The sequence below is a fragment of the Betta splendens genome, chromosome 6, assembly GCF_900634795.4.
Source record: "Betta splendens chromosome 6, fBetSpl5.4, whole genome shotgun sequence".
Taxonomy (NCBI): Eukaryota; Metazoa; Chordata; class Actinopteri; order Anabantiformes; family Osphronemidae; genus Betta; species Betta splendens.
In genome coordinates this window covers 11,609,992-11,637,025 of record NC_040886.2, presented here as the reverse complement: position 1 = coordinate 11,637,025, position 27,034 = coordinate 11,609,992, and the positions used below count along the sequence as shown (strand labels likewise).

Here is a 27,034-nt window from a genome sequence, read left to right as displayed (position 1 = left end):
GTCACCTAATCAGCGATGCACGTTTCCCAGTTTCCATCGACTGGGGAACACGGCTAGCTTGTGCTGGCTGTCCGTGAATTCAGCATCGACTTTGTGACTTCCCAACATCTACAGTAGGAACTCGTGACTTGTGTCACCTTCTTTTATTACAACAGGAAGTGTTCATCATTAGGTTACAGTTCCCATAAGACCGACTCGTCACGGGGAACTTTGACCTGATATGTAAACTCCGTATGTGAGGTGTTTATTGTCAGAGAGATTAGGAGCCGGTTAAGTACAGCAGTTGTGAAACAACCAGGGAGGCAGTCGGTCGGTTGAGCTGTGTCAACACTGCACCCAGTGAATCAGCCGCTCTGGCCATACGTGAAGGCGTGCGCCTCCATTACAGCCTCCTCCGACAGATGAGCTTCCACATGTCACATCTGTTCCTTAATGCGTCCCACAGTGGGCTGATCACAAGCCGAAGGCCACATCTGGGAGTGTGTGACCCCGGGGGCTGTCTGAGGGGTGGGACGCAGGTTGTTAGTGTGTGTGTGTGTGTGTGTGTGTGTGTGTGTGTGTGTGTGTGTGTGTGTGTGTGTGTGTGTGTGTGTGTGTGTGTGTGTGTGTGTGTGTGTGTGTGTGCGTCCTGAGGTGACAGACGAGCCAGCAGGTCATATTTATCAGTCAACGCTGTCCAGGTCCACCAGCCTTGACCTCTCCCACTCAGCGCTAACAGTGGTAGCACCTGTTCCAGCAGTGTGCACGTTATTGCTATTAATAACGTGGGGGGTGTCTATAAATAGCGCTGGCGTTGGTCGTTTCCATCCGGGGGATTTACCGCCTATTGATAGTTTTAGCCGCGTTGCGGGGAACTGGCTGGTAAAGACGGGCGGGTTTCCCCTCCCGGGTTAAACACTGAACACGCTTCCTCTTTTTTAACACACTCAGCAGAAGCTCGACCCTGGAGAAAACATGGCGTCCTTACATTTATGTGAAGTGTGATTACGTTTTTTATTAGAGAGGTTTAAATAGTAAATACTTGACATTGCAGGTTGAGTGTGTTACAGGGCTTTTACGATTATTACAGCCACATGTTAATGACTTAAATCGTCCCCCTCTTTGGAATTTGCTCATTATTCCCAGCAGAGCTCCTCGCTGCTTCGTTTAACGGTCCTCCCCTCAACTCAGACGCTTATTTCCACAGCATGCATGTTTATGTTGCTATTTTATATGTGGACAATGGGCTCAAACAGTGGCATTATAGCCTTCATCTTTGTGACGCATTCGTCACCCAAATGCATACGTTTCTTTGCGTCAGGCACAAACAGCTAAAGAAGAAACAGACAGAGACTCTCAGACGGAAAAGTCATTTTACGCCAGTCGACTGTCAGTGTTTATAACCTGTGGTAAAATGTTTTACATGCAACGTGTCAAACCCACGAAGGTGCTGCTGCCTGAGGCGATATAAAATGAGTCTGAGTTTTTAAAGAACGTCACCGGCGCATCATCCACACACTATCACACTGTTCAGGGAGTGAAAGGGATGATTCAGTTGATGCATCATGCAGGAGCGAGCGGTGGAGTGCGGGGCTGCATATAGATTTCCCTGCTGTTAGAGGGACCCTTGTTCCCTCTCTGACGCTGAGTCGCGCTCGCGCCGCGTCCTTTAGTTGCATTCGGCTCGACGCCTGTGGGCTCCTTCTCTTTTTTTCCTGGCCGTCACACACTCCCCAGAATTACAGGCGGCCCCACAGCTCGCTGGCCAAGTGGTGTCTCACTCCCAATTGTTGCACACAAAGGGTGCTAATGATGCATACGGCCCAGCTCCTTGTTTGTTACGTGTTACAGTCGACTGACAGCAATTAGTCTGCGGGCGGGCGCATTGTCCGAAGCGTCACACTGCAGCTCGGCCTGGACTTTAACAAGCTGAAGCCTCTCACATCCTCGTCTGCTTTTGTCATCGTGATCATTGCTGCTGCTGTAGGTCCAGATCCTTCCACGTGCACACAGTCGGGACTACTTTTCCTTCCTGGACAACATTGATGAGGAAGTGAATGATAAATCTTATTCCTTTATTTCATTTTATAAGTCATTTACTGGAACGCACTGTTTCAAGCTGCTTACATTAAAGACAAAGGCCACGTGTGCCTTTTCCCTAGACGTTATCTGTCATCAGCAGGTTTCAGGTTGTTTCTCCGTCTCTGCGTCTTGTTTACTAGTCCTTATCGTGAACTTCCTGCTCCTCCGAATGTCATCTACCCGGCTCAGATTTGGAAACGTCTGTGTTTGCAGCACGCGTCAGACTTATTGACTAAGTGTCAGGAGCGCTGTGATAGTAACCAGGAATAGCTTCCGTTTGCTATTGATTGCAGTACTTCCCAGGAAACCGAATCACCCGCAGCTACATTTATTAAGAACCTGGAAATTCTAACGGAACACATGCAGTTGTAACGGTGACGCCTGTATTGAGTTTCTCACTGTGTTCTGCTGATCAGCATCATTCTGTTACTAGTATAGTGTTTTCCTTTACTTTCTGTTTTTGTTCTTTATTTGTTGCAGACGTTGTTAATAAAGGATTTGCCCGTGATTTAATAAGTGCTAAACAGCCTGTTCAAATATTTAAGTAATTTACTTTGGTTTAGGACAATTTAAATCCCATAAATTCCTGGGAGCAGGGAGAGCGAGGGGCATCTGGGAGCAACGGGAATAAAAATATTTTATCAGGCGTCAGGCATTAAAACGAATACAAATCACTTTTAAACTCTGTTCAGGTTCAACCAGGGAGGAACAGAAACAGCCCAAGTCCTGAAATACGAGCAGAGGGCGTCACACCTTTCCATTGTTTTTGAGATTAACCAGCGATTTCCAAGCAGCCTCGAACTTTGTTTTCCTTCGCAGTGTACAGTACAGTAGGTACATGGAGTTCAGATGTGAGATTACAGTAGAGAGGACGCTTGTTTGTCAGTAGCTGACAGATTAACGTGACCTGAGCACTCTGCACACACAAACGTGCTGGAGCAAAGATGGTTCACGTAGCATTCTGCTAATGATCTCCACAGCAACACGCCTTTATTATTTTCCCTCTAAGCAGAAACACAAAGTGGTGCCACACAATGTGTAACAAGTCAAGAAAACTATGATAAAAACACAGCGTGTTATTAATAATTACTGTTTGTTGCATCTTCACAGATCTGCAATATCAAATTTGAGCGACGGCAGATTCCTATAGGCCTTCGAGGGTCGTGAGGTCGCAGGTCGATCCTTGTGAGGAAGCATCATTCCAGAGGAGCGTCCAAAGTTCTCGCAAAGGCCTTTTATTCAAAGCGCCCGGAACCGAAGAAGACGGTCTCCATGCAGTCGCCAAAACCCTGAGAAGCGAACACTGCAGGTGGGCTCCTGGTTCCGAGGGGCCGTGTGGACAGTAAGCATGGCTCGGCTGTGGCTCGCGGCCTACGCCGTCCTGCTCCTTGGCTGCTTTCACACAGCCCTCATGGATAATGATGTCACTCCACGCCTCAGCTTCACGTACAGTAAGTCTGACCAGGCTTTTCTCCACGCAGTAATCATTACCGTATATGACGAGTATATAAAACTAATTGCCTTGGTAAATAGAGGAGACGAGCGCTGGTCCTCCTTGGGCCGGTTCTGGGCTTTGTGGCATCTGTTTGCATTAACAGCAGCTTGTTGCTCTGCGTCGTAGTGGAGGCGGACGCTCACAGCATCAGCAGCTGCTATTCCAAATAGCTTAATGTTTGCTAGATCTTGGTTAAAAGAGTATCGAGTGTGTGTTTGTCTCACAAACAGCTCTCTTTGTGAAATTCCAGCTAGAGTTAAAGGAGTTGGTTACTGAGACTTGACTTAGTCCTACAGTCACCTTGAGTTATTGCTCTTATATAATCGGTGATACTTTGCTTGCAGAACGTCGCATGATCCTGCCTGTGTGGAGGTATAACTGATGTGCTTTAGCCTCTGTTTTCCACATAGTGCCACAGGAGCGATTAGTGATGTCATCGCTCAAACCTGGTGCCGACGCATTTGAAATGACACGTTGGATTTGAAAGTTCATTGTGTCTCAATATGTCCCTGGAAAACGAACCCAAATAAGGGATTACCGGATCAATGCGGGCTTCCAGCGGCTTGACTCCGCTTACTGGTTCGAGTTCAGGCGTCATTAGAGTCTTAATGCCAGAGGAGCTGGTGTTGATGGAACGCGCTCAGTCCTTCGCCGCTGACACGGAGACAGTTTCCAGCATGTGGCCAACTCCGAGGCAGGTAGGTTTGTAGGAAGGTCAGCCCCGCTGCCTGTCTGAGCCTGCACCGCGTCCTCCCACATATTGGGCCACGGGCAGGTACTGTAATCTCCCTCCCCGGCCGGCCTCAACACAGCCCACAGCTTCAGGAGGGTTTCACAACAACCCGCGTCGTCAATCACCCGGCGAACGGCGCGCCACAGTTCTCTGCGTTCCGGTGCAAAGATGTGATTTCGGGGGCGTGCGGCCTGGACTCCATTACTACTAAGGGACTGTGCTGAAACAGTACAGATTTAACAACACGGGTGCTTACGGCGCCCCTCACATGACAAGCAGTTGCTTCAGGGGTTCTATAAACTATAAATGCATTAGTCGGCTTCTGCAGCTAAATACGCCGCTGTTCATTTCAGGATTCAAACTGTGGCTCGTGGAGAACAGCCGCTCTCTCCAGGCCGATAGCCCGACTGACGGAAGCGGTGGCGCTGGTTCTGCAACGCTGACATTTACCAGCCTCCCGCCTGCTGAGAGGCTTTGTCACATTGTGTTTGCGGTATCAAAGCAGAATGCAAAGCTGCGGGCCTCGGGGACCTCCACTCGATACGGCAGAAACCGCCCGGCCTCATGATGGGTTCCGGTCCTTTCCCGTCCCATCTGGCCGCCGGTTAGCTTTGACCTCGGCGCCGTGGGCGGATAGAACCCGGCCGGGCTGCTTCTCGTCCAACAAGTTTGCAGCCCGACCTCTCCCTTTCCCTCGCTGCTGCTTTATATCCTTTGATATCCTCAATGAAGAGCGTAATGAATGGGGACTTGTATGTGTTATGGTGCGAAGGCTCGTCTGGTTCTCATTATGCGCCCATCGGGTCGGATCACGGGTTCGGGGACTAGATCCTGCGTCTGCCTTTGTTGCAGGGCGTAACGCAGACGGCGCAGAACTGACTGAAGACACACCTATAAGCCGTTTAAGCAGCCGGGCTCCTCCCGTGGACACGTTCCGCACCCTGTTAGCCATCGCGCGTGTGGGCACTTTTCCTCTTCATGTCCGCTGCCACAGTGGGAGTAAAGCGCTTTTAATTACGCGCGTGTTGTGTTCGCGACGAGCTGAATCAGCCCCTCTGGGCTAATTCAAAATGACAGCGGCAGCTTTTGAATGCGGCACTGGTGCTGAACAGCTTCCTTATTGCATATGAAAGTCCACCATGTTATTTAAAGGTTCCTATCAGAACCTTGACCGGTGTCTTTCTTTATAGTTTCTGTCATCGATGCTGCTATTGCTAATCTTTATGACACCTGCTGTGGCCGATCCACGGAGGAGGAGGCCATAACTCAAAGTCAGCAGACCCTGTAACAGCGGCCTCATTCGCTCTGCTCAGCGGCTACTGTAAACACACAGCACACTGTAGACTCGCCGTGTCGCGACCTCGTGCGCAGCCTCGCCGCTCCAGACGTGTACAAATGGAGGGAGGGGTCACGGCGAGTTCCCGATAACCCGGCAGCTGGTTGACATTATTGTGGTTAACCTGGGGTCACCCTTTGTTCCTCCCCGGCGAACAGATTGCCCCATCATCAATTTCCATGGGAAAAGCATCCGTTGGAGGTGAAGTGCTGCAGCTTTAATAGACACAGCACATGGGCCGAGTGCTTTGCTTAAACGCTTCCAGACTCATTTGTTTCCATCCCCCTGCAAATCGCCTGTTATTGCTCCTGCCCGCTGTGTTAACACGTAATGCACATGCTTTATCGCTACACCCAACAGTTTCCCGTAAAGCCCATTTGCAGCATTCACACATCTATATGTTTGCAGCTTCCTGAGGCTGTGCTCCAATCTTAACATCGGCAGAGGCAATATCCTGCAGCCGCACGACCACTCACTCACCAGTGATCACAGCAGGCTCACAGCTGGTCTAATGAAGCTCCTGGTGAATCTCCCATCTTGACCTGTTGTCTCAATACTTCCCAGATGCTTTCGGAAATTCTCTCACAGCCACATGTACCCACACAGCAGCAGTTCTTACACGCTGCTTTAAAATCACCAGGAATAATTCACTCAGTGCTCCAGCGCGGCCTGTTTTCTGTTTGGACGTCAGCGGACAATGGGACAGCAGCAGGGGGCCGCGGTGCGACTTTGACACGGGCCCAGATTCTCCCTGTCACCTATTGCTTCACTCCCAGCAGAGGGTCTTAATCACGTCTCCTCAAAGCAGGTGGATTTACGAGGTTTCGCCCGTTCTATCGCCGGCAAAGTCCTTGAACAAGCGCAGAAGATACTGAGAAAGTGCAGAGATTTGTAACCGCCGCCTGTGCCTGAGTGGATTCTTAAGCTTGTTGGGTCTGTGATCGTGAAAGGGAATGAGCTGCAGCGCTTCCAGCGATCAAGGGGTTGAATCTGCAAAGTCAAATTAAACAAATGGCTGCCGTCGCTAAAAGAAAAGCCGCATTTTGACGATGAGCTTCGTCGACGCCGCCTCAGCAGCCGCGCGTCCGCCGACGCCGCAGAGTCCGTCTGCGACTGCCTGCGCAGGACATTCTCGCGGAAAAACAAAAACGGTACGTGACCGTCTGATCTTCGGAACGTACAGCTGCGAGCGCTGATAAAGGCAGCGGCCTCGTGAGCGACTGCGCCGATAGAATCAGCCTGTTACAAAAGACGGCGCTTAGATCTCTGTCACTAAAGGGCAGATTAGTCCACGGTTCCCCTCCACAGGGGATGTTCCACACTTTTAATTATCTATTCTACTCTTTTTTTGTGACACAGACCCATCAGGAAAGACGAATTCCTCCAAGCCCAGTAAAATTAATTCCCTCTCTAAATAGATTAGCAAGTCAGTCTGGGCGAGTATTTCAGTCCATTTAGCAGTGTCATTTGCAGAAATTACTTTTAATTACATAATAATGGCAGTGTTCTCATATTGCTTACAGCTGCCAGAGGCTCCGGCACCGAGCGCTCTGTTCACGCACTTCTTTAAAGGGTCACGGATGAAGTGCTGTGAAGCAGACGAAGCGGCTCTCGCACTCGCAGGACGGTGAACGCTGGTCCGACGAGGTGCCGGGTGCCCTTCAGCCCCAGACGTTTGCTTGTCGGTCCCCAGTTGTAAAAAGTGCCATTGTTCTGCCATCACATCTATCTGGAGCTCTTCTAGACTAATTAATGGTGGATCAAAGTTGCATCTCTCTAACACAGTCAAGTCTTACACATCTATTCCTGCTCCAGATGAACACTAAGCCAGGTCCACTTGGCTCCGACACCATCTGTGGCTGCTCCTCAGCGTTTAAAGCCTCCCTCTGAACCCACTTATCCGTTCCCGTCTTCCTGCTGCTCGCCGCAGCGGCTCTGGGGCTGCATTGTCATGGGATGACCCCTCAGGAATCAGCCTCAGACAGACACGGAACAATGATGGGGTTTCTTCAGACGGCTGTGGCGGAACGCGGAGGGGAGGGCGGGACGGGTTCAAGCGGGAAGCAGCCGTTAGCCGGCGAGCTGGACTTTAAGGGGGAAACACGCTGCACCGTGTTTGACCTCCAGGAGTTATTCTAGCCTGGTTTTTGTGGTCCCGGGATTGTGGGATGTCCTGCAGGGAATAGCTGCCTCTTAAACGGCCAGTGAATAACATCAAACACATGCTGCGGCGCTCGCTGCTACAGTAACTGTTTGTGTTGGGATCGGTTAGAACAACATGGTTTTAAGGCCGACCAGCTTCAAGAAGCTGCTCTTAAACACAGAACATGGTGTAAAAAAAACTGCATTCCACAATTACCTACTCCGTAAGGTAATCAGCTGTTGCTACGATGATGCAAACCCTCCTGAGAGAGACGATCTGACTCCAGGGGCGAATTGTGCAGACATCATCCTCCAGGCTTTTATTTTGGCTTCGGCTGTGGCATTTACCTCCATCTCAGTAAATCAGAGTCAGATTTACCCTAGACCCTGATGGGGGGGGGGGGGGGGGGGGGGTAAACTGGTACCACCACTGAGAAGCAGTGATTTTATCCTAACAACGGCCCCACTGGGTCCCTGTACAGTATGCACAACCGAGCCCCTTGTGGTTTTATAGACAGATTTAACTACAGTATGGCTCTCTGTTGCCGTGGTGATGGACTGCTATTAACATGCAGCTTCCCCAAAGGAGAGGAAGTCTCTCAGCTTGTGTACCTGCCCACTGATGTGAGGTTATATCGGGTCGCATGTACTGCAGGGTACAGACATACTGTGCTTATTATGAGAGGACGTAATGACACCTTCCTCTCCCTGGACTGGATCTGCTTCACACCGGGACGAGCCCCGACTGTAATTATTACCACCAGCATATGTGGGTTTAATCCATGCAAAGATGCTGTGTCTGGGATTCTCCACTAGAAAGTAATATAAGTGATATTTTATGGGATTCCTCCCGGTCAGGCCGCTCCCTCTGCTGGCAGCGGCCATTAACTATTAGCGCGGCTGAAGAAACGTTTGTGGAGCATTTTTTTAGCGCTTGATTGGCGGTTAGTGCAGTAAATTACACACTACCTGCTTCTATTGGTTGTTAAAACCACAGTAAATAAAAGGTTCATCAGCCAGTCCTTCAAACCGGCTGACGCACATTTACTGTGCACGTGCGGTTTTATTATTGAGATAAACAATAATAGAGAACGTTCCTACATGATATATACGTTTCCATGAGCTCCTGGTTTCTCTGATTGCAGATGCCAAGGAAAGGACAACCAGGAGTTTCTCCACCAGCGGCGTCTTCAACTACACCTCTATTCTCCTCAGCAAAGAAGATAACAGGCTGTATGTTGGCGCTCGGGAGAATCTCTTTGCGCTCAACCTCTCTGATATCAGCGCAGCCGAGCTACAGAGACATGTAAGAGTCGGCGTAAGCTGCAGCAACAAATACAGTACAGAGCTATTTAAATGGGAATCTAATAGGATTCCAGATGCAGAGCGTGGCTGCGGCTGCAAATGCAGCGCGGTCCCAGACGTGCGACGGGAATTGGAGGCTGACTTTGGTGCCTCTCTCTCGCAGCTCACGTGGAAGACGCCGAAGACCAAGAGAGACGAGTGCAGTTTCAAAGGCAAGAACCCGCAGGTGAGTCTTTGCTGGGGAGGATTTCCAGGAGCCGAGCTGGAGCCGCGTGTCTCTGACTGACCCAAGGCGGAACCCTCAGACGCGCTCCTTCTTTGTTGCAGCCCTTGTTTTTGTCGGCCTGTTCCTCCCGAATGTAAAGGCATCAGGAAAGGAGGAGTTTAGATTTATATCATACGCTCTTCAACGCAGGCCCTCTGGTTTAATCTTGAAATCGCATAACAACAAACATTTAATGGATGGAATGACTTCTTCTGTTTCCTAATCAGACGGATTGCTTCAACTATGTCAAGATTCTGCTGCGCATGAACAGCACCCACCTGTACGCGTGTGGAACGTATGCCTTCAGCCCCATCTGCGCTTTCATAGTAAGTACTTCATACAGTATGAACCTCAAAACCTAGCAAGGGATGATGCCGGCCTCGTATGAAGGAAACGACCTCAGACCTGATGCATGCGGCTTCCTGCCTCTCTGCCCACTTAGCCGCCTGTTCGAGACCCGGCGAAAAAGAATGCATGTGCATTATTTTATTATCTCTTGCGCTGAAGGGAAATGGATGAAAATATTTCATGTATATAATCAGGTTGCACAAAATCGATCCAGTTTTCAGCCTCCTTTTCTCTGAATCTCTCGAAGCAGTACCTAAACATAACAGGGATGTTTATCTGCGCTTCAGCTTCTCCCTCTGAAGTGTGGTGTGTTTTCCCCAGAACACTGCAGATTTCTCCCTGGTCAGGAGCGACAGCGGTGAGGTTGTCACGGAGGACGGACGGAGCCGCTGCCCCTTCAACCCCGAGTACAAGTCCACGGCCATCATGGCGGGTAGGTCTCCACAGCAGCCTCTGTGGGAATGGGTAAAACAAGCTGAGAGCGGCTGATAAGGAGTCGGACCTGTGGGTTTTATCACCGGCTGACCCTCGTTCCCCTGCGCTAAACCCTGCGATCACGCTGGTCGTCCTCTGTGCGTTGCAGATGGAGAGCTGTACGCCGGGACCGTCAGCAACTTCCAAGGAAACGAACCCATCATCTATAAAAGCCTGAGCCAAGGAACCTCTCTGAAAACGGAAAACTCACTCAACTGGCTTCAAGGTACAGTATGCGGCATCTTCATGTAACATCACATCCTGTGGAAGATACAGTAAATGAGCTCCTCAAGCGTCACACGCTGGATGAGAAGCTGTAGCTGCAGCTCATCAGGGCGTTTCGCTGCCGTAACCGGACTTTGCATTGAGTTGCGTATGCGGCGCCGCAGGCTGACAGCCCTGTTCGTGCTCCCCAGAACCGGCCTTTGTGGGTTCCGCCTACATCCGGGAGAGCCTGCCCGAGGGCAACGCGGTGGGCGACGACGATAAGGTCTACTTCTTCTTCAGCGAAGCGGGGACGGAGTTTGATTTCTTCGACAACACCGTGGTGTCGCGCATCGCCCGCGTGTGTAAGGTGAGTGGCGCTGACGGCGCTGTGCGTCACGCGGGCTCTGGGCAGTGACGTACGCTGGGAGCCGCCGCCCCTCCCGCGTGCTCGACGCGCTCGTTCTTTCCCTGCGGATCCCGTCCTCCCTCGACTCTTATCGAGCGCCGACAAATATTTGTGTTCGGTCAGGACTGAGTAGGCTACTTAAAAGCGACTTAAGATTACAGCCCCAGATCCTGAAATAGTCCAGGCCAAACTAAAACCCAGACCTCGCAGTGTTCGCTCGCATTCTTTTGCGTTCCTTCAGTTATGCAAACATAATTAACATCAAGTTAATTCCTCGCATCAAACTGTTGCGTGTAGAACAAGACCGGAGTGAATTACAACTGCCAGCTCATTCCTTTCCACATTTCTTTACTCATCGCTGATGGCGTGGTTTCAGATGTAATCTGTCTCCAGGTGTGAATCCCGATAGTCACTGTGATGTCATTGAAAGGCAGCACACCACCTGATGCAGCCCAGCGCGTGCGTCAGCTATGAGGCCCGAGGCGGTTGCGTTCGAGGCCCAGCTGTGAATCACAAACCTGCTGCGGAGAGTCACCGCCCACCGGCTTTTATTTTGAAAACCTTTATCCACTTATCCACTCATTTTTTTCCATACAACTCAAAGATATATATTTATGTAAGTGTTGACTCATGTCACATGTTCCTCATAAGGTAGTGACTCATGGCGCATTAGCACTGGGGAAATTCCCATTAAAATATCAAACTAAAATAATATGTGAGAGTAAAATCAAAAAGAAGATCATCGTGTGAAATCCTATAAGTGATGCTAAGTGTTCCTGTTTACATACGGTCTGTTTATTGCCTCAGCGTGTTGACTGTAATCCATTCTTGTGTTTGTTGAGGCGTTTCGTATACAGGCTCCACTTCATTGAGACTAAATGTGGAATGAGAGAGCAGAGGTTTTGCTCGAAACAAACAAAACAAGAGCATGTCCCCGTTTCCACTTGTTTCCCAGGAAGAGGTCATTACTGCACGTCATGAGTGTGGCCTTTAGACGTATAACAGTTAAGAATACATGTGTCGTCTTCTAAAATAACAATACCCCAATCCTGGTCAAAAGCGTCCTGCGTCATCGTCCTGTAGCTCCCTGAGATCCGCTCTGTTTTACAGTCACACATCACATGCTGTAATTCACTCCCACCCTGTCGTTTCAACACGTATTTTCTCTCCAATTTGCTCAGATACCCAGTTGTAAAACATGCGTAGCCAAATTAATCAGCATGTCAAGGAGGTCCCATGCCACTCGCGTGGCTTTGAAGGCTGGTGCCAAAGGCGCTGAATCACAGCGGTGCCGTCAGTGAGGGAGGGATGATGCGAGTGATGCTGCCCTTTCTTCGTGGTGTTAAAGCGTTTGCCCTTCTCAAAGCCAGTGTGGTTTTACTTTTAACTAGTTGTGATATCGTACAGGATATGACTCTGACCTCAAAGCTGCCTCAGGGCGTGTCTGTGTCTGTATTTTAGCAGGCCGGTGCCGGTCAAACGCTCCTGCTCTGTGTTGCAGGGTGACATGGGAGGCGAGCGGGTGCTGCAGAAGAAATGGACCACCTTCCTGAAAGCCCAGCTCCTGTGCTCCTTGCCCGATGACGGCTTTCCTTTCAACATCATCCAGGACATGTTTGTGCTGACCCCCAGCTCCACGGACTGGAGGAACACCGTGTTTTATGGAGTCTTCACATCCCAGTGGTGAGTCTCGGTCTTCACCCATTAAATGTACTGATGCCTTCAGGAATCAAAAGTATAGTAAGGAAATATATACAGTATGTTTATAATACTGGAGAATTAAATAATAAAGTATTAGGCACCTTTCAACAAGGTCAAAAGAGTTAAATGTGTTAAAAAAAGATGCATGTTTGTGCCTTTTAGGTACAAGGGGGCTTCGGGAAGCTCTGCAGTGTGTTCCTTCACCATGGACCAGGTGGACAAAGCGTTCAACGGGCGATACAGAGAAGTGAACCGGGAGACGCAGCAGTGGTACACGTACAACCATCCGGTGCCAGAGCCTCGGCCTGGAGCGGTGAGCGCCCTCTCCTGGACAAGCAGCGCACTCGCGTTGTCACTACACCAGTTTCTGGTGATCAGAGATGAGCGGGCACCTGCCGCGTTCAGCCGCATTTGGGTAAACCGGCGCCCGTTTCGCTGTTGGTTTCACAGTGCATCACCAACGCGGCGCGGGAGCAGAGCATCACCTCCTCGCTGCACATGCCGGACAAGGTGCTGAACTTCCTCAAAGACCACTTCCTGATGGACTCGGTGATCCGGAGCCAGCCTCTCCTGCTGAAGCGCAACGTGCGCTACACGCAGATCGCCGTGGACCGGGTCCAGGCCGGGCGCGGGGCCTATAACGTGCTGTTCATCGGGACAGGTGAGGTGCCATCACACAACCAGCGTCCTTCGGGAGCACCGTTCACAACGAGCTGGGGCTAAAGTCTGCCTCTGTCTCTCGTCCAGACGACGGAAGGCTTCATAAAGCCACTAACGTCAACAACAAGATGCACATCATCGAGGAGATGGTGCTGTTCCGTGATTCCCAGCCGGTGCAGCACATGGAGCTGGACACGGAAAAGGTACGGTGTGAACGCGGTAGAGGCCTCAGTAAATGCGTTTATTGACAGCTCAGTTCCTCCGTGAGCCGTGAAGAGTCTTTCTCTCAGGGCATCTGTGAGCAAATGTGGTTTCACCAGCTGGAACTGGATGCCGGCGTTTTATTAGAAAGCACTTCCTTTCCAACTGGAATGCGCAGAGTGCGTCGTATGTAGAGCAGGGTCAGCCAAGCAACAGCGTGGATGAAAATAGTAAGGCACTAACTGTATGTGGGACGCCCGCTTTGGCCCCTCTCCTTCACAGGGTCGGCTTTACGTCTCCTCCTTCTCTGAGCTGGTGGAGGTCCCGGTGGCCAACTGCACCAACTACCAGAGCTGCGGGGAGTGCGTGCTCTCCAGGGACCCGTACTGCGCGTGGGACGGGAGGCGGTGCGTGGACGCCAGGCGCGCTTCTACCCGGAGGTACAGCCCCCGCGAGGCTCCGAGCACTGTAAGACGAACGCCTGCTGTTCCAAAGGCACGCTGTGTGATTCAACCTGTGTTTGCAGTGCCTTGCACCAAGACGTGGACGAAGCGGACACGTCTGTTTGTAACAAGACACAGCCGAGTCCAAGGTCCCCTAAAACTCATCTCACCCGTAAGCGCGCTCCTCTCCAGACCGTTGACGTTAATGATTAAAACCTTACATTAAATCAGCGACGTCCGTTTTCCTCTCCACAGGAACGTCTTCGTGCCAGGCGATTGTTATTCCAGCCAACACGTTCAAGGTGCTGCCCTGCAAGCTGCGCTCCAACCTGGCGGAGAGGAGGTGGGTGTTCAGCGGCAGCGCGGGCCACTTCCACTACCCCGGCCCGGAGGGGGGGCTGGTGGTGGTGGCCCAGGCCGGCAGGCAGCAGGGCTACGAGTGCTGGTCGGTGGAGGAGGGCTTCCGGCAGCTGCTGGCCAACTACTGCGTGCGCGGCGAGGCCGGGCACGAGAGCACCACGCTGACGGGCCACTCCCGCACGCCGCAGGTCCCCCGGGAGGAGATCATCATCCTGCCGGGGGAGGCGCGCTCGCCGCAGGTCAACACCAAGACGTACTGGAACGAGCTGATCGTGGTGTGCGCCCTCCTGGTGTCCTCCCTGGTGGTCTTCTCGCTCTTCGTCATCTACAGGCACCGCGGCCACATGAAGTCCATGCTGAAGGAAGGCGAGTGCGCCAACATGCAGCAGAGGAAGCCCAGGGCGGCGGCGAAACCTCTCGCCGAGAACCTGCCGGTCAACGGCGCCGCCGCGCCGCCGTCGGCGTCCGACCACAAGGGCTACCAGTCCCTGAACGACAACTACATCTGCAGCACGCCGCCCCACGAGTGCTCGTCGCCGGACAACAGCAGGGGCTCCTCCGAGTCGGAGAAGAGGCCCCTGAACTTGAAGGAGAGCCGCGTGGAAATATCCCCGACGTGCCCGCGTCCCCGCGTCAGACTGGGCCCCGAGATTAAGGACTCCATAGTGTGAGGCACGTGAAGTGACTTGTCTTAAGGTGGAGGCAAAGCAAAGCGTGTACTTGCAGAGACAGACGATACGAGGGGGGGGGGGGGGGGGTGTGTTTATGCGGAGAGACGCTTCATGCACGGATTTGCACTTTGTCCTTTTTCCCGTTTTGTCCCGGTGGTCCGTGCTCGTTTCATTCCCCTCTCACGCCCCCTTTTTTACTCAAGTGCGTTCCCGTTCTGCCTTCGGACCTTTTGGCGCTTGCGGGAATGTAACAAGCGGCGCCGGAACCGTAATTCGGCGATTTCAGAGCACCGCCTCTCCGCCCAGCCGTATAATTTGCCCCGGCGACGCTTTGGAAGGCAGAGCGATACTCAAACACGCTCCGGCTACCGGGTGACAGCGCGTCTGCCGCTTTATTATCATTGTGTCATCAGATAAGAGCCTACTGTTCACTGAGGCTATGCACTATGTACCGCACTGTACCGTAGCAAAGCAAACACTCACCACCGCAGCGGCGGCAGACGAGGGGGACGCCTCCTGTCGCAGCTTCTTAGACAGCCTGCGTGCACTCATGCAACTACACTCACTGTTTACGCCGACACATGTTACACGGATACAGAAACAATTCAGAGACTTGTGTAGAGATTGAGGAGATCAATCAAAAAAAGAGATTTTAAAGTGAAAAGAAGGTATCGCCTCAGCTGTAAGATGTGAAAACGACACACCAAAAAAAAAAAACAATATATTCACAAATATTTTTGTATAAGTGTTGATATTATTAGTGGGTACAAACTTGTCTCTGTGGACTAACGGGGCTTTCTTTACACAAATGTGATGAAGGGGAATTAAAGCTCATTCCAGGTATTCTCATGCTGTGCTTCATCAGATAGGCATCCTATGCAAAGCAAATAATGTGAAGTGAGGCGAACACAGAGAAACCTCACCTCGGTTCGGTAAGCACAAGGGTGTTGGCGCTGTTAATTACTTTAGATCAGTGACACTGCAAACACACACTCTCATCCCACCAACCTTAGTATGCAAGAGATTTTAGCCATTTTGATGAATTTTAGAGAGACAAATATCTGACAAACCGATTAAATCCATCATTACGTGGCCAAAAGTTTCTTTGACTTGAGAGACGTCATCACATTCACTGTTCAACTCCTGTGGTATGAATCACTTTTCTAAATGTGAAATAACACAAGCTATTTAAAAACTACTCCTATTCATGATCAGATTTAGATAACACACATCTATATAGCCTTGATTTTGATAAACATAATAAATGGTGAGTAATAATAGAAGAAAATACCCTCCGCTTGCTTATGTGGTTGAAAAGGCGACCATCAGAGCAATAACTTTAACTACTTAACTATTCTCATCCAAGCGTTGTGCGTTTCCGTTTCCATGACCCATCTGTGTGTTCAGACGCTGATGAATTGTGCACCATATGAAATAACTTGAAAGCATTTCTCTTGTCAAATAAGTCTTCATTGAGTTCGGCGCTAGTGTTGTAATGTGGCCCGCAAATTAAAAGTCCATCAAAGTGCAGGAAGGCACACTGCTCGACTGAATGCATAGGATTTGCACATGATGTTGAAAAGCCTTAGTACAAATGCAGGTTATGGATTTGTTGACAAATCTGCCTTGGGAGAAATAAATAATGCCTTCTGAAACAATAATCAAGAGATGTGCCTCTTGGGACAATACCTAACCAGGCTGTAGAGTCAATCGCTACACTGTAGGTGTGACAGGACCGGCCGTGCTCAGAAACACGAGTGAGAACAGTGAGTAAATGTCATTTAATTTAATATCAGTGTTGTACAGTATGCGCTCATGAGTTGTTTTTACTTTTGTTACAGTGGCTTCAAGTCAGGGACTAAAGTTTATTTTATAACTGTAGCACATAAATAACCACTGGGTGATTTTAAACTATTGAATTATAGATTGTAAGCATTAGTATTATGTCGCATTTCTCGTAAATGTCACAGCGAAAATAAATTCAAAAGACTGGTCGACTATAGTCTGTCGCACAGTATGAAAGATTCACGCTCATAGACTGTTATTAAAAACAAACAAGCAGCAGCTTTTGGTGAAGTAGCTGTCATCGAAACAATGTTAAATTTGCACAAGTGCAGATTAAAAATGATGTGGCAGTGATTTAGCAAAATGTGTGCAGGTGCTGAACATGCCTAAGCCTATTAGAGCCACAGTGAGAGTATTGTTGTATTGAGTCACTATAGTCAGGCCTTTTATTTGTGACAGTACACGTTGCTCGGACTCTTGTCAACATGTAAGTAAAAGGTTTTTAATGTAAAATTGTTTTGTAAATTCAGCTGCCAATGTAAAAAATATTGTGAATTGTATTTTTTTGTATAATACATCACTACTGTTTTTGTATTGTGTACATAAAAGCACTTTATTTTAATTTTTCAAATAAAGATCAAATGGATACTTTTTTCTATTTGAACGGCTTATTATTTTATGTTTGGAAACGTTTATGTAGAAAAGGCGGAACCGTCCAAATGAGTATCATCAACGTCATCAAGACCTGCATCACATACAGTACTTGAGTCTGTTTTAGGATTCTGTATTTTGTGCTCCATCAATTACGGATCAATTGATAAACAATTCATTCCCAGAAATATTGGGTAGACTAAAATCAGACGAAAGTATAGCGCTGGAGCGCTTTAACATGATTTCATTGCAGTTTTAATCTCACGGGGTGGAGTCGGAGTCAGAAACACAGTCTGCAAACCCAGGAAAACAAAGAGGAGCGTGATAAAAGTCACACACCTGAAAGACAAACAGAACGTGTTATTGCTCCAGCGCACGTCCCGGGTGACGCCAACTTACAGGGACTTCCAGTCCTGCCCCGCTGATTCGGATCGGACCCGCCCACGCAGAGAACTGGACCAATCACAGTCCGCGGAACTACCTCCACGAGACCATTAATTGACACTTTAATAGGGGCTTTTACTTTTTTTTTTTTTACCTGACCCGCGGCGCTGGTAGCTCCTGAACGAAGCCGTGTTTCTCCATTTTTAGCCTTACGTGTTTTTTTTATCGTGTGTTATTTTTAAGTATGAACCGAACCAGCCTCCGGAGACTGTTCTCCGCCTGCGACGTGAACAAGTCCGGTAAGATTGAGTACGACGACTTCACCGCGGTGTGCCGCGAGCTCAGCGTCCCCGAGACCCAGGTCCAAAGCCTGTTCGACAAGTTCGACGCGGACCAGGACGGCTCCATCGACTACAGCCGCTTTTCCTCCAGGTTCCAGGAGGTTTCGGAGACCCTGGACCTGGCGTCCCTCGGCGCCGGGGCACAGCAGAACCAGGGCTCCCCGTGGGAAGAGTTCGTGGGCAAAGTGGACGCGGAGTGTCTGCTGTCGGAAAGGTAAAAAGCCGCATCCGGAGCCAAAACGTTAGCTTCACCTTTAAGCTAATCAGCGGCTAACGGTCAACGGCTAACGGTCGGAGTTTACTCTTTCATTCTGATTTTACTGAAGCGTACGTTCGTTAATTGAGTGGGCTTAATTGTCGGTGACGCGGGTGTGCGCGACCTACTGGTTAATAAAAGTTAAACTGCAGGTTGGTCTTTAATAGTTACATAATGACCGATATCGCGACGCTTGAAGAACGTTTTCGCCACTTTCGGGCGAGTGTCATCGCTTCGGTTGGAGGTATTTTGGCTCTTGTCTTCGTGAGGCGGTTCTGTGTGAGTTTCCATGGCAACTGAACAGACGCCTTTGTTTGTGCGGCAAGCTGAATTATGTTTATCTTGAGACAAACTAATACAAATAAATAATAACATCGCTGCCGTTTACAATAGTTCAACTGTGTGTGGGGTGTAAAATGTTAGTACCCAAAGGTTGAATAATAATTTGCATCAATAAGTGAATTTCTAAATTTCAGCTCTCAACTGCACACTGTAGTTTATTAATACTCTGCTGTTCCCTCAGATTATTTAGTGATTTAATGTTCAGGTGTTGCGTCATTCATCAATTAACATTTAACCTGGGTTATCTATTAAGGGGACAAACAAGCAGAGCTGCGGCTCTGTGTTCACCTCTTTAACGGAAAACCCTGTTTCTGGTGACATAACTTTTACAGTGTGGCAGTGACCTGTTAATTGCTGGTAGTGAGTATTTGTTCTCCTCTTTATAGTCTCAGGGAGCAGCTGGCTGATCTTTACCAGGTCATTCATTCCTCTGCAAACATGACTCTACTGCAGCAGTATGAAGAAATTGTGAATTCACTAATCAGTCAAAGTCTTGACAACCGACTAGAGTGTGAACAGCTGGAGACCAGTTTAAAACGGTAAGCTTTCTTTTGACTTACTTTGTCTGACTTCTGAAGCAGAAAGAGTTTGATCAGCACATAGGGTGGATAAACAACAATTCTGGACCTGTTGTATAATAGCTGCTTTCAGACAAGCTCTGGAGCCCTGAACTACTTTAAAAGTTTAATGGGGTGCGCTGTATAAGAAAGTACAAGTACAAATCAGATTTAGTCTTGCATGTGGTAGAATAACGTCTATATCCTTTGTGTGGTTTTAGGGGTTTGTGGCAGGAGGAAGGTGACATTCTTCATGCAAGGAAGTGTAAAGGATTAAATGCTCCGTTTCATAATCCTTTAACACGCTGCACATCCTAATCTATTGTACTTGCGTCTTAGTTCTCCTTTTGAATTAGAGATGCTTGAAATTTTGACATGAAACTTGAAGTAAAATAAAACCTGTGATCTTGTTGAGAAACCTGTTCAGATCTTGGCTCCTGTGACACAAGTGCTGTGATGAGAGCAAAGTAGTACAACTGCAGCATTCTGAATAGCACATCGTCCAGGCAGCGCCCATATAAAGACACTAAATGAAGTTGACTGCTATTGGAGAATCAGTTTTGACTTTACTTAGTGTGAATGTGAACATACATTTTTGTTCAAACAGAGCTGAGGAGATGAACAACAGTCAACTGGCAGAACTGGAAGATGATATACAGCAACAACTTGCCAGAACAGAGGAGAGGGTGAGAGATGAGGTTAGTGGAATAACTGCAGGATTTATAGTGGATGATTGCCCTATCAAGAAAAAAAAAACATCAAATGGATGAACTGACTGTATAATACAAAGTAAGATTTAATCAATCATTGCTCAGAAATTGATTAAAACAACAACATAATATTTCACAGTAAGGTGATGTTTTCTGCATTGGTCACTGGTTTCGGTAAACTATCTGTGTATTTGTGGTGCAGCACATGGTGGCGGGCTACATGTCCCCTCACAAAGACCCTCTGTGAAGCCAGTTAAAAGCCTCTCTTCAGGACCAGAGCTTGCTTGCAACTCTTGACTGCTTTGGTTTCATGTTGCAGGAGCGTAAGAAAATGGAGGGAACTCTGGCTGCTTTGCAAAGGAAGCATGAGAATGAGGTGGCAGACCTGCAGGCAGCTGTGGACAGGTTATTAAAGGTACATCTCCTTTTACAACAAACGGGTTTTCAAGGCATTGTCACAGAATCTGTCTAGCATGAAGTAACTAAGATGTGTGTAAAGATGTGTGTATTTGTGGAGAAAACCCTGCTGGATGCTAGACAAGTCTGCAAAAAACTTCTATCACTCGTGAGAAAGCATACACTTAAAAAAAACTTCAAAAGACTTAATGTTATCGGGTATTAAAAATGTATGAAACCTCACTAACCAAAGCTGAAGAGAAGACAGTTCATTCATAGGAATCAAATCCATCTTAAACGTGTCTCTACTGACCCCTTGTGATCACATTGTGCTTCTTCATTCAAATTGTGTTGACGGTACTGAGGCCAGGCTAATGTTCATAGAGTTCAGCTTGCTGAAATTACAAATGTACATTGCTTTAAATGAGGAGCCGAGTCTTAAAGTAAATAAACACATACTTTGGTCTCTTTATTCATTATCATTGCAGTAATTCAGATTTTCCATTGTCTCGGTGTCTGAGTCAATACAACAATATTGAGTGAATGCAATAAGTTTGTGCTATGTAATAGGAGCCCTGATAACTAAGGCTCTGGCTTCACCTGCCTATAGCATCTCCAAAACACACAATACCATAATTGTGTGTTTTAGTGATGCTACTGTATAGGCAGGTGAAACCTGATGCTGAATTACATAAACATCAGCAACTACACCTGCAGCAAGTCATCTAACAAAAAAAACTGTTTTACATAATTTTTATTCAATCAACATCCTAAGAAATTTACCAATATTTGTGTTAATGTCTTTTCTTTAGAGCCAAGAAGACTCTGAATTCAACAATTCAAAGAAGGAGCTGGTCAGACAGAACAAACTAATTGGCGACCTGTCGCAGGTAAGTCTAATTGAAAGTGATTTAAAATGTTAGTTCTGTGAGTTGTACAGTATAGAACTGCTGATCTCCTCTCAGGAAAATGAGCAGCTGCGAGTGTCTCTGCTTCAAGCCCAGACAAACATTTCCATCCTGCATTCAGAGCTGGACAAGCTGAAGAATATGTATACAGACCAGAAAGCTCAACATGAAAGGTAAAGCACCGTTTTCCAGCCAGCGTACACAAAACCGGATCCATCAGCTGATGAAAATTTATTTTACCAGAGAAACAGATGATTTGAAGAGGATGGTTGCAGAATACCAGTCATACTCCAGTCAAATTCAAATCCTTCAGTAAGTCTGTGTTTTACTTGATAAAACTGTCATTTGTTCTTTCTAACATCCTTTTTCTTGAGGCATCTCATTTTATCTTACATTAAAAGATTTATTATAGGTTATTTATGTCCTCAGACTTCACTGTAAATCCTGTAACATTCTTATTCCTTGTTAGCAGGTACAATACTGTACATAAGTTATTTCATTTATCACTTTAAATGTGGCTTATTTGTATTATCCTGACAAGGCCATGTAAAAATGTACAGGAAGACAGCCAATCACAGAACCTGACCACACATTCTTTTCTGGTAACAAGCTGAAGAAAGATCCTGACTGGACATTACACATTTCGTGTTAAAGTAAAATTAAATATAGAAAACCAATCTGGATTTTTCTAAGGCTCTGACAGTTTCCAACCTTTTAATTTAGAAAACTAGTAATTACCAGTAGAATGGCTTTAATGGAAGTAGTAGGAGGTGAAGCTGTGTGTTGAGTACACTGATGTCAGTACTTCGTTTGGTTATGTAGGTTTACGGTTTTCATTATCTGAATGTCTTTCAAATAATATCTTTCAGATTGGTTCAAATATTCTTCTCTACACAGTGTGTATAGGAGCATGTTCATGTAAGTGAGTCTGTCTTTTTTCCTCTAACACACCATTAGGGAAATGAACAAAAAGCTGTATGACAGTAATGACGGCCTGCGCTCTGCATTGGCCAGTGAAGCAGTTGCAGCTAAAAGGAGGGTAAGTCCCTTGTTTATGATGTCCCACTAGCCCAAATTACCATTAACATGGCCCTGATATACAATCAGATACCTGTTAATGGCAAGTAGTTTTTAGAAAGGTTTCCTCCCTGACAGTCCTAATCTGCTTGACAGCTGTCTCCCCAAAACGAAATCCCAGCCCGGAGGATGAAGCCCCTCAGACAGAGCACACTCAACCACAGCAGGTATGGTGCATTTTTACACAGCGCTGTGACTCTGGATTGACTTCTGTGAATTAAACTGTCACAGCTAAAGCCAGTGTGTGTGCTTTGGTGCAGCTCTGAGCCGGATCCCAGCAAATCGGCCTACTCTCATGTGGCCTCCTGGGCTGATAAGTACCTGGACAGTGGAGTGTCTCTGCCGATGGACACAGCTGAGAGCTCAGGCAGCGATTATGACAGCGACGACAGCAAAAGCTCGGTGGAGACTGTGCATCACAGTTACTCCTATGCTCCGTCTGAGGTGGAGGTCAGGTCATAAATCAGGGTCCGATTCAAAGCTGCACATCGTCAATATGCTACTAAGCTATGAGGACTACAAATGAATCATCTGTCTGCTACAGGTATCAGAAATAAAATCTGAAGCTGCAGTGTCGGTGGCTCCCAGCAGGGCGAGCTCCATCGCATCATCCCTACGAAGACGTTTGTCTGCCTTTTCCACAAAGGTGAAACAATTCAGGCTTTTAATGTTGGATAGATCCTCAGTGAACACACACTTTGAAAATGCTTTTCACCTCGGTTTTCTGCCACACGCTAGAAACTGATACCAGCTTAAAGTGACTGTTAAGCAGCTACAACATGTAGAATTCTAGTTAAAATGTATTAATGGACACAAACATCAGAACACAGTCGATTTTAATAAGTGTACCCAAAATGTGAACCTGACTTATTCAACCAGACACAGGGGTTCGACCCAGGTTGACTTGTCTTCTGTTACATCCACACAGCAATTGGAAGCAGACATAGAGGAAACTGGGGAGCAAACCCCGATGTACCGTTTGGTTTTAGCAGGGGACGCTGGAGCTGGAAAATCCAGCTTCCTCCTGAGACTGACTCTCAATGACTTCAAAGGAGACATTCAGACTACACTGGGTGGGTGCACAGAGCACTTACAGTAACGCTGGTGCATTCTTGATTTTGAGACTTTTGAATTTACCTTTTATTTTCCAGGGGTTGATTTTCAAATAAAGAGGATGTTGGTGGACGGAGAGAGGACGAGTCTGCAGATATGGGATACAGCTGGGCAGGAGAGGTAGTTCAGTGACTCAGCAACAGCAACATGCTGTTAAAGATGTCAACGACCGTTTCATTAGTGGAAAATCCTCTAATCTAAAAATAGAGTTTTTTTTTTGTTTTTTTTTTTGTATCTTCAGGTTCCGCAGTATTGCTAGATCGTACTTCCGTAAAGCTCACGGAGTCCTGCTGCTCTATGATGTTACCTCAGAAAGCAGTTTCCTCAATGTCAGGGCGTGGGTGGATCAGATTCAGGTAACTGGAACATGTTTCAATAATAATATGCTTGGTCAGTGCCAAAGAATTACCCAGTTGAAAAGCAGGAATGTATTTTCTGTCATTTGCTTTTACAGGATTCAACAGAGGAGAAAATCCCCATGTGTGTTATTGGAAACAAGGTGGATCTCAGAGAGCAGCTTGAAGGAAGCTGTGTGAGCAGTTCGCACGGAGAGAAGCTGGCCAAGGTGGGTTAACTTCATTCCACCTGATAGAAAACCTGTTTATAGACGCCCAACCTCCCAGGCGTCTAAATAAACTGACTGCGCTTGGCTGTAACGCTGCTTTGCTCCTGCAGGCATATGGCGCCTTGTTCTGTGAAACCAGTGCCAAAGACGGAACCAATGTGGTAGAAGCTGTGCTTCACCTAGCGAGGTAGGAGGCCAGAGTCGGATGGAGGCAGTGTTGTCGTTCCAACCATGGCAACGCTAAACCTTCTTTTTACGTTTTTCCACAGAGAAGTAAAGAAAAATGTGAAACTGAGGCGGCAGTCAGACTCTCAGGTCAGACTGAGCCAAGTCAACCCAAAGAGGACTCTGAACAGCTGCTGTGGCCTATAGAGGGCTGCGGGGGAACAATGAAGGAGAGACCAGCTTTTTACTTTGAACATATTTTTATGTACGTTTTTAACCTTTTTTTTTATATATATTTAACTAACATTTTCATTTTATTCACTGATCAAAATGAAGAAAATGTTGCTGTAAAGCTGCACATGTACATACACACACACAACATAATGTAGATTTGTATTTATTTGTAGTGAAATAATTAAGTAAATAAACTTTGATCTGCTCAGATCCAACCTGCAGTAAATCTGTTATGCTTGTTTTTGTTTTTTTAGTACCCGATATGGAAAAACCTTCAACTCATTTTACGAATATGAATAAATGTAATACCACTTCCAAATAAAACTGACAGAACTGGAAAGATTGTCTTTTAGAAAGTTCTGTGTAACGCATTAGCAGAAATTCCTGCTGGTCTTACGAGTCCACCTGATGCTGCACTTCCCTCATTTTCATAAATATTGTTGACCTTTCAGCGAAGCATCTCTACCATATGAAACTCACACAGTGTGACTTCAGGCTCCATGTGCTCCACGAATGCCTCCCTGTATTTTCACACTGCAGACTAAACTCTTCACCTTCAGACGTCGGCTGAGGATTTCAGTTTCGTGCAGTCAGAATCAGTGATGCCACTAAGCTGCCCAGCGCCACCAACAGAGCTCCGAGTATTAGCGTCCAGGAAATTCCCTAGAAAGGCACAACGCAGGCGGCTGTTAAAGCTTGTGTGTTAGCAGACCACACTGTGGGGATGTGTTTGTCTTGACTTACAGTTGACTTCTTCTTGGGAAGAATCAGAATGCTGTCTCCAAGCATCTCTGCAGGTTTTGGCTTCCATTCCTGGGTGTCTCTGCCTCCCGACTGCCTTTTGACAAGTTTCGATAGCTCCATATGGATCGCCTGATGGGAAAGAAAGCAGCACATGTAGGGGGTTTAAGGCGCAGTGCTTAAACATGACCAGCAGGTGAGAGCAGAGGCCTGAAACAAACTAATGCCTGGATTCATTTTATATTTTGGCTTTGATTCAGATGTCATTGCAAAAAGAAAAAATAAAACATTTTCACTTTAAAATGCACCTCATGTTTTTCTGACTGCAGAGACCGTTCTCACAGAGCAACAAAGTCAGGTTTTATGCAGCATTGGCACAAGGGTATAATTACCAACGCAGCAGATCTTTTCATTTGGTCTAGACAAGACCAGACATATTTGTGACGGTGGCTGTGTGCCCTGTAGGTCGGGTCACTGTAATATTGGCAGCAGTGTGTTGGAAATTCCTAACGCAGCCTGCAGCATCAAATCAGTCAACAGATGATCATAATATTTTGCTAATGTTCACTTTCTGCTAGTTTGCTCTTTGCACAGCGCTGCAGAAGGAGAGTCAACCTCCTGCTTCATGTCACTACTTTCAGTGAGCAGAGCTTCAGATCTAAACCAGTTTGGCCAGTCTGTGTCTGTGCACATTTGGCAGATCAGACAGTAAAGTTTTTCACTAAACGCTCTGATTGGTTAAACACGTCTGTCCTATTAGTCTGTTTATTGAGATTTTTAGTTTTATTATTCATCAGCACTGATTCCTGGACACCGCCATCATCAACATTCCCATGAGCAGAGACTCAGTCACAGGGCCATTAGCAGGGCTTTAGAGTCATGGTGTATATTTTAGCTATACTTATAATCATGGTTTGGCAACTTTAAAGTTGTATATTTCAGTCTGATGTAGATTCTGCTCGTGTTGAAATGCATTTACTGAAATAGCCCAGAAATGTTTTGCTGGTTTAGTTTTAAAGTGTCTGAATAAGGACAGAAAAACAGCTGGGTTTAAATTAAAGGAGTGTTTTTAACACATAATTTGAATTACAGTAAGTTCAAGCAACGTGTTTTTATCTGTTTGGTAACAGGCCAAATTGACACTTATTTCTATCTACTGGTGAACGAGGTGCTGCTAAAAAAGCAGTGGCCTAAATTGGAATGAGCCTGGATGAGATGTGGACAGAGTTCACCGGGACGTTCAGAAGCAGCGCCACCTTCAGACCGGCCCACGTACTGTATGACCTCACCTTGGTGGCCGGCTCCAGTTTTAAGGCCATTTTTAGCACCTCCATCGCCTCCTTGAATTCACCTTTGTCTGACAGGAGCTGAACGGGATTAGAAAACCAAGAGTGAGACCCAGAAACCACAGCAGGCTGTTCACAGAAACACATACACAGTAATGGAGCTGATCTAATCCACCTAATCAAATACCGCCACCTTCCAGTAAGAATTACTGCAATAATCATTTCTGAGTCGATAAAGATCAAATGAGACTGTGTGTGTCGTCTCAGGATGAGCCCTGACCTTCCCCGCCCTGAACAGGGCCTTGACGTTGTTCGGCTCCAGGGCCAGAACGTCCCGGCTGCTCTGCAGCGCCTCCTCGTTCTGCTCCAGCTTGAGCTGCGCCGTGGCCAGGTTGTTCAGACACTTCACCCGGTACTCCTGGACCTCGTCGTCCTCCGCCTCCACGCCGCCGCCGCTGTCTGTGCCGACGCAGAGACGCTTAAATGCAGTGGATGCAAAGAAACGTCTGACGGAGATTAGTTCACTAAACTAGAAGCCCGTTACTTTATAGAACCTCAGAGAAAGTCCCACTGGGTGTCATTAGAAGCAAAGTTTGTCTTGTTTTTTTAATTTTTTTTTTAATCTCAGCTGGAAATTGTATCAGCGTCCCTGCAGTGGTTTTATCATTAGACCCAGACGTGTGCAGCAGGATCCAGCAGTGACCCAAATAATAAG

At 47.4% G+C, this 27,034-nt stretch overlaps 3 protein-coding genes across 4 annotated transcripts in view; 2 read left to right on the top strand and 1 right to left on the bottom strand.

Moving 5' to 3' along the window:
* Positions 1–17,246, top strand: part of sema4ba (sema domain, immunoglobulin domain (Ig), transmembrane domain (TM) and short cytoplasmic domain, (semaphorin) 4Ba) — a 29,993-nt gene extending 12,747 nt beyond the window's left edge. For both annotated transcript variants that reach the window (XM_029154874.3, XM_029154873.3), the window contains exons 2-15: positions 3,172–3,512; positions 8,913–9,073; positions 9,236–9,298; positions 9,565–9,663; positions 10,007–10,118; positions 10,269–10,385; positions 10,576–10,733; positions 12,274–12,455; positions 12,636–12,786; positions 12,924–13,134; positions 13,221–13,336; positions 13,617–13,774; positions 13,861–13,949; positions 14,033–17,246. In XM_029154874.3, the coding sequence (XP_029010707.1) occupies positions 3,410–3,512; positions 8,913–9,073; positions 9,236–9,298; positions 9,565–9,663; positions 10,007–10,118; positions 10,269–10,385; positions 10,576–10,733; positions 12,274–12,455; positions 12,636–12,786; positions 12,924–13,134; positions 13,221–13,336; positions 13,617–13,774; positions 13,861–13,949; positions 14,033–14,808 (2,496 nt within the window). In that variant the 5' untranslated portion in view covers positions 3,172–3,409 and the 3' untranslated portion in view covers positions 14,809–17,246. The remainder of the gene's footprint in view (positions 1–3,171; positions 3,513–8,912; positions 9,074–9,235; positions 9,299–9,564; positions 9,664–10,006; positions 10,119–10,268; positions 10,386–10,575; positions 10,734–12,273; positions 12,456–12,635; positions 12,787–12,923; positions 13,135–13,220; positions 13,337–13,616; positions 13,775–13,860; positions 13,950–14,032) is intronic.
* Positions 17,247–17,516: 270 nt separating this feature from the next.
* zgc:162879 (ras and EF-hand domain-containing protein) lies at positions 17,517–24,518 on the top strand. Its single transcript, XM_029154875.3, has 17 exons — positions 17,517–18,183; positions 18,954–19,106; positions 19,732–19,822; positions 20,154–20,249; positions 21,043–21,120; positions 21,196–21,311; positions 21,382–21,450; positions 22,096–22,177; positions 22,312–22,382; positions 22,476–22,665; positions 22,760–22,861; positions 23,144–23,288; positions 23,367–23,448; positions 23,570–23,684; positions 23,783–23,893; positions 24,004–24,080; positions 24,163–24,518. The coding sequence occupies exons 1-17, from the start codon at positions 17,873–17,875 to the stop codon at positions 24,263–24,265; spliced, it is 1,992 nt and encodes a 663-aa protein (XP_029010708.1). The 5' UTR covers positions 17,517–17,872; the 3' UTR covers positions 24,266–24,518.
* Positions 24,519–24,653: 135 nt separating this feature from the next.
* Positions 24,654–27,034, bottom strand: part of fkbp16 (FKBP prolyl isomerase 16) — a 43,726-nt gene continuing 41,345 nt past the window's right edge. Inside the window, exons 6-9 of the mRNA XM_029154879.3 lie at positions 26,600–26,778; positions 26,323–26,400; positions 25,037–25,165; positions 24,654–24,955 (exon numbers count right to left, since the gene is read on the bottom strand). Coding sequence (XP_029010712.1) covers positions 24,869–24,955; positions 25,037–25,165; positions 26,323–26,400; positions 26,600–26,778 — 473 coding nt within the window. The 3' untranslated portion in view covers positions 24,654–24,868. The remainder of the gene's footprint in view (positions 24,956–25,036; positions 25,166–26,322; positions 26,401–26,599; positions 26,779–27,034) is intronic.

Excerpts from the sequence above, each read along its gene's own strand:
- zgc:162879 (XM_029154875.3), top strand. The coding sequence starts at position 17,873 with ATGAACCGAACCAGCCTCCGGAGACTGTTCTCCGCCTGCGACGTGAAC. Across the intron at positions 18,184-18,953 it reads GAGTGTCTGCTGTCGGAAAG|TCTCAGGGAGCAGCTGGCTG; the intron begins GTAAAAAGCCGC and ends TCCTCTTTATAG. Across the intron at positions 24,081-24,162 it reads GCTGTGCTTCACCTAGCGAG|AGAAGTAAAGAAAAATGTGA; the intron begins GTAGGAGGCCAG and ends GTTTTTCCACAG.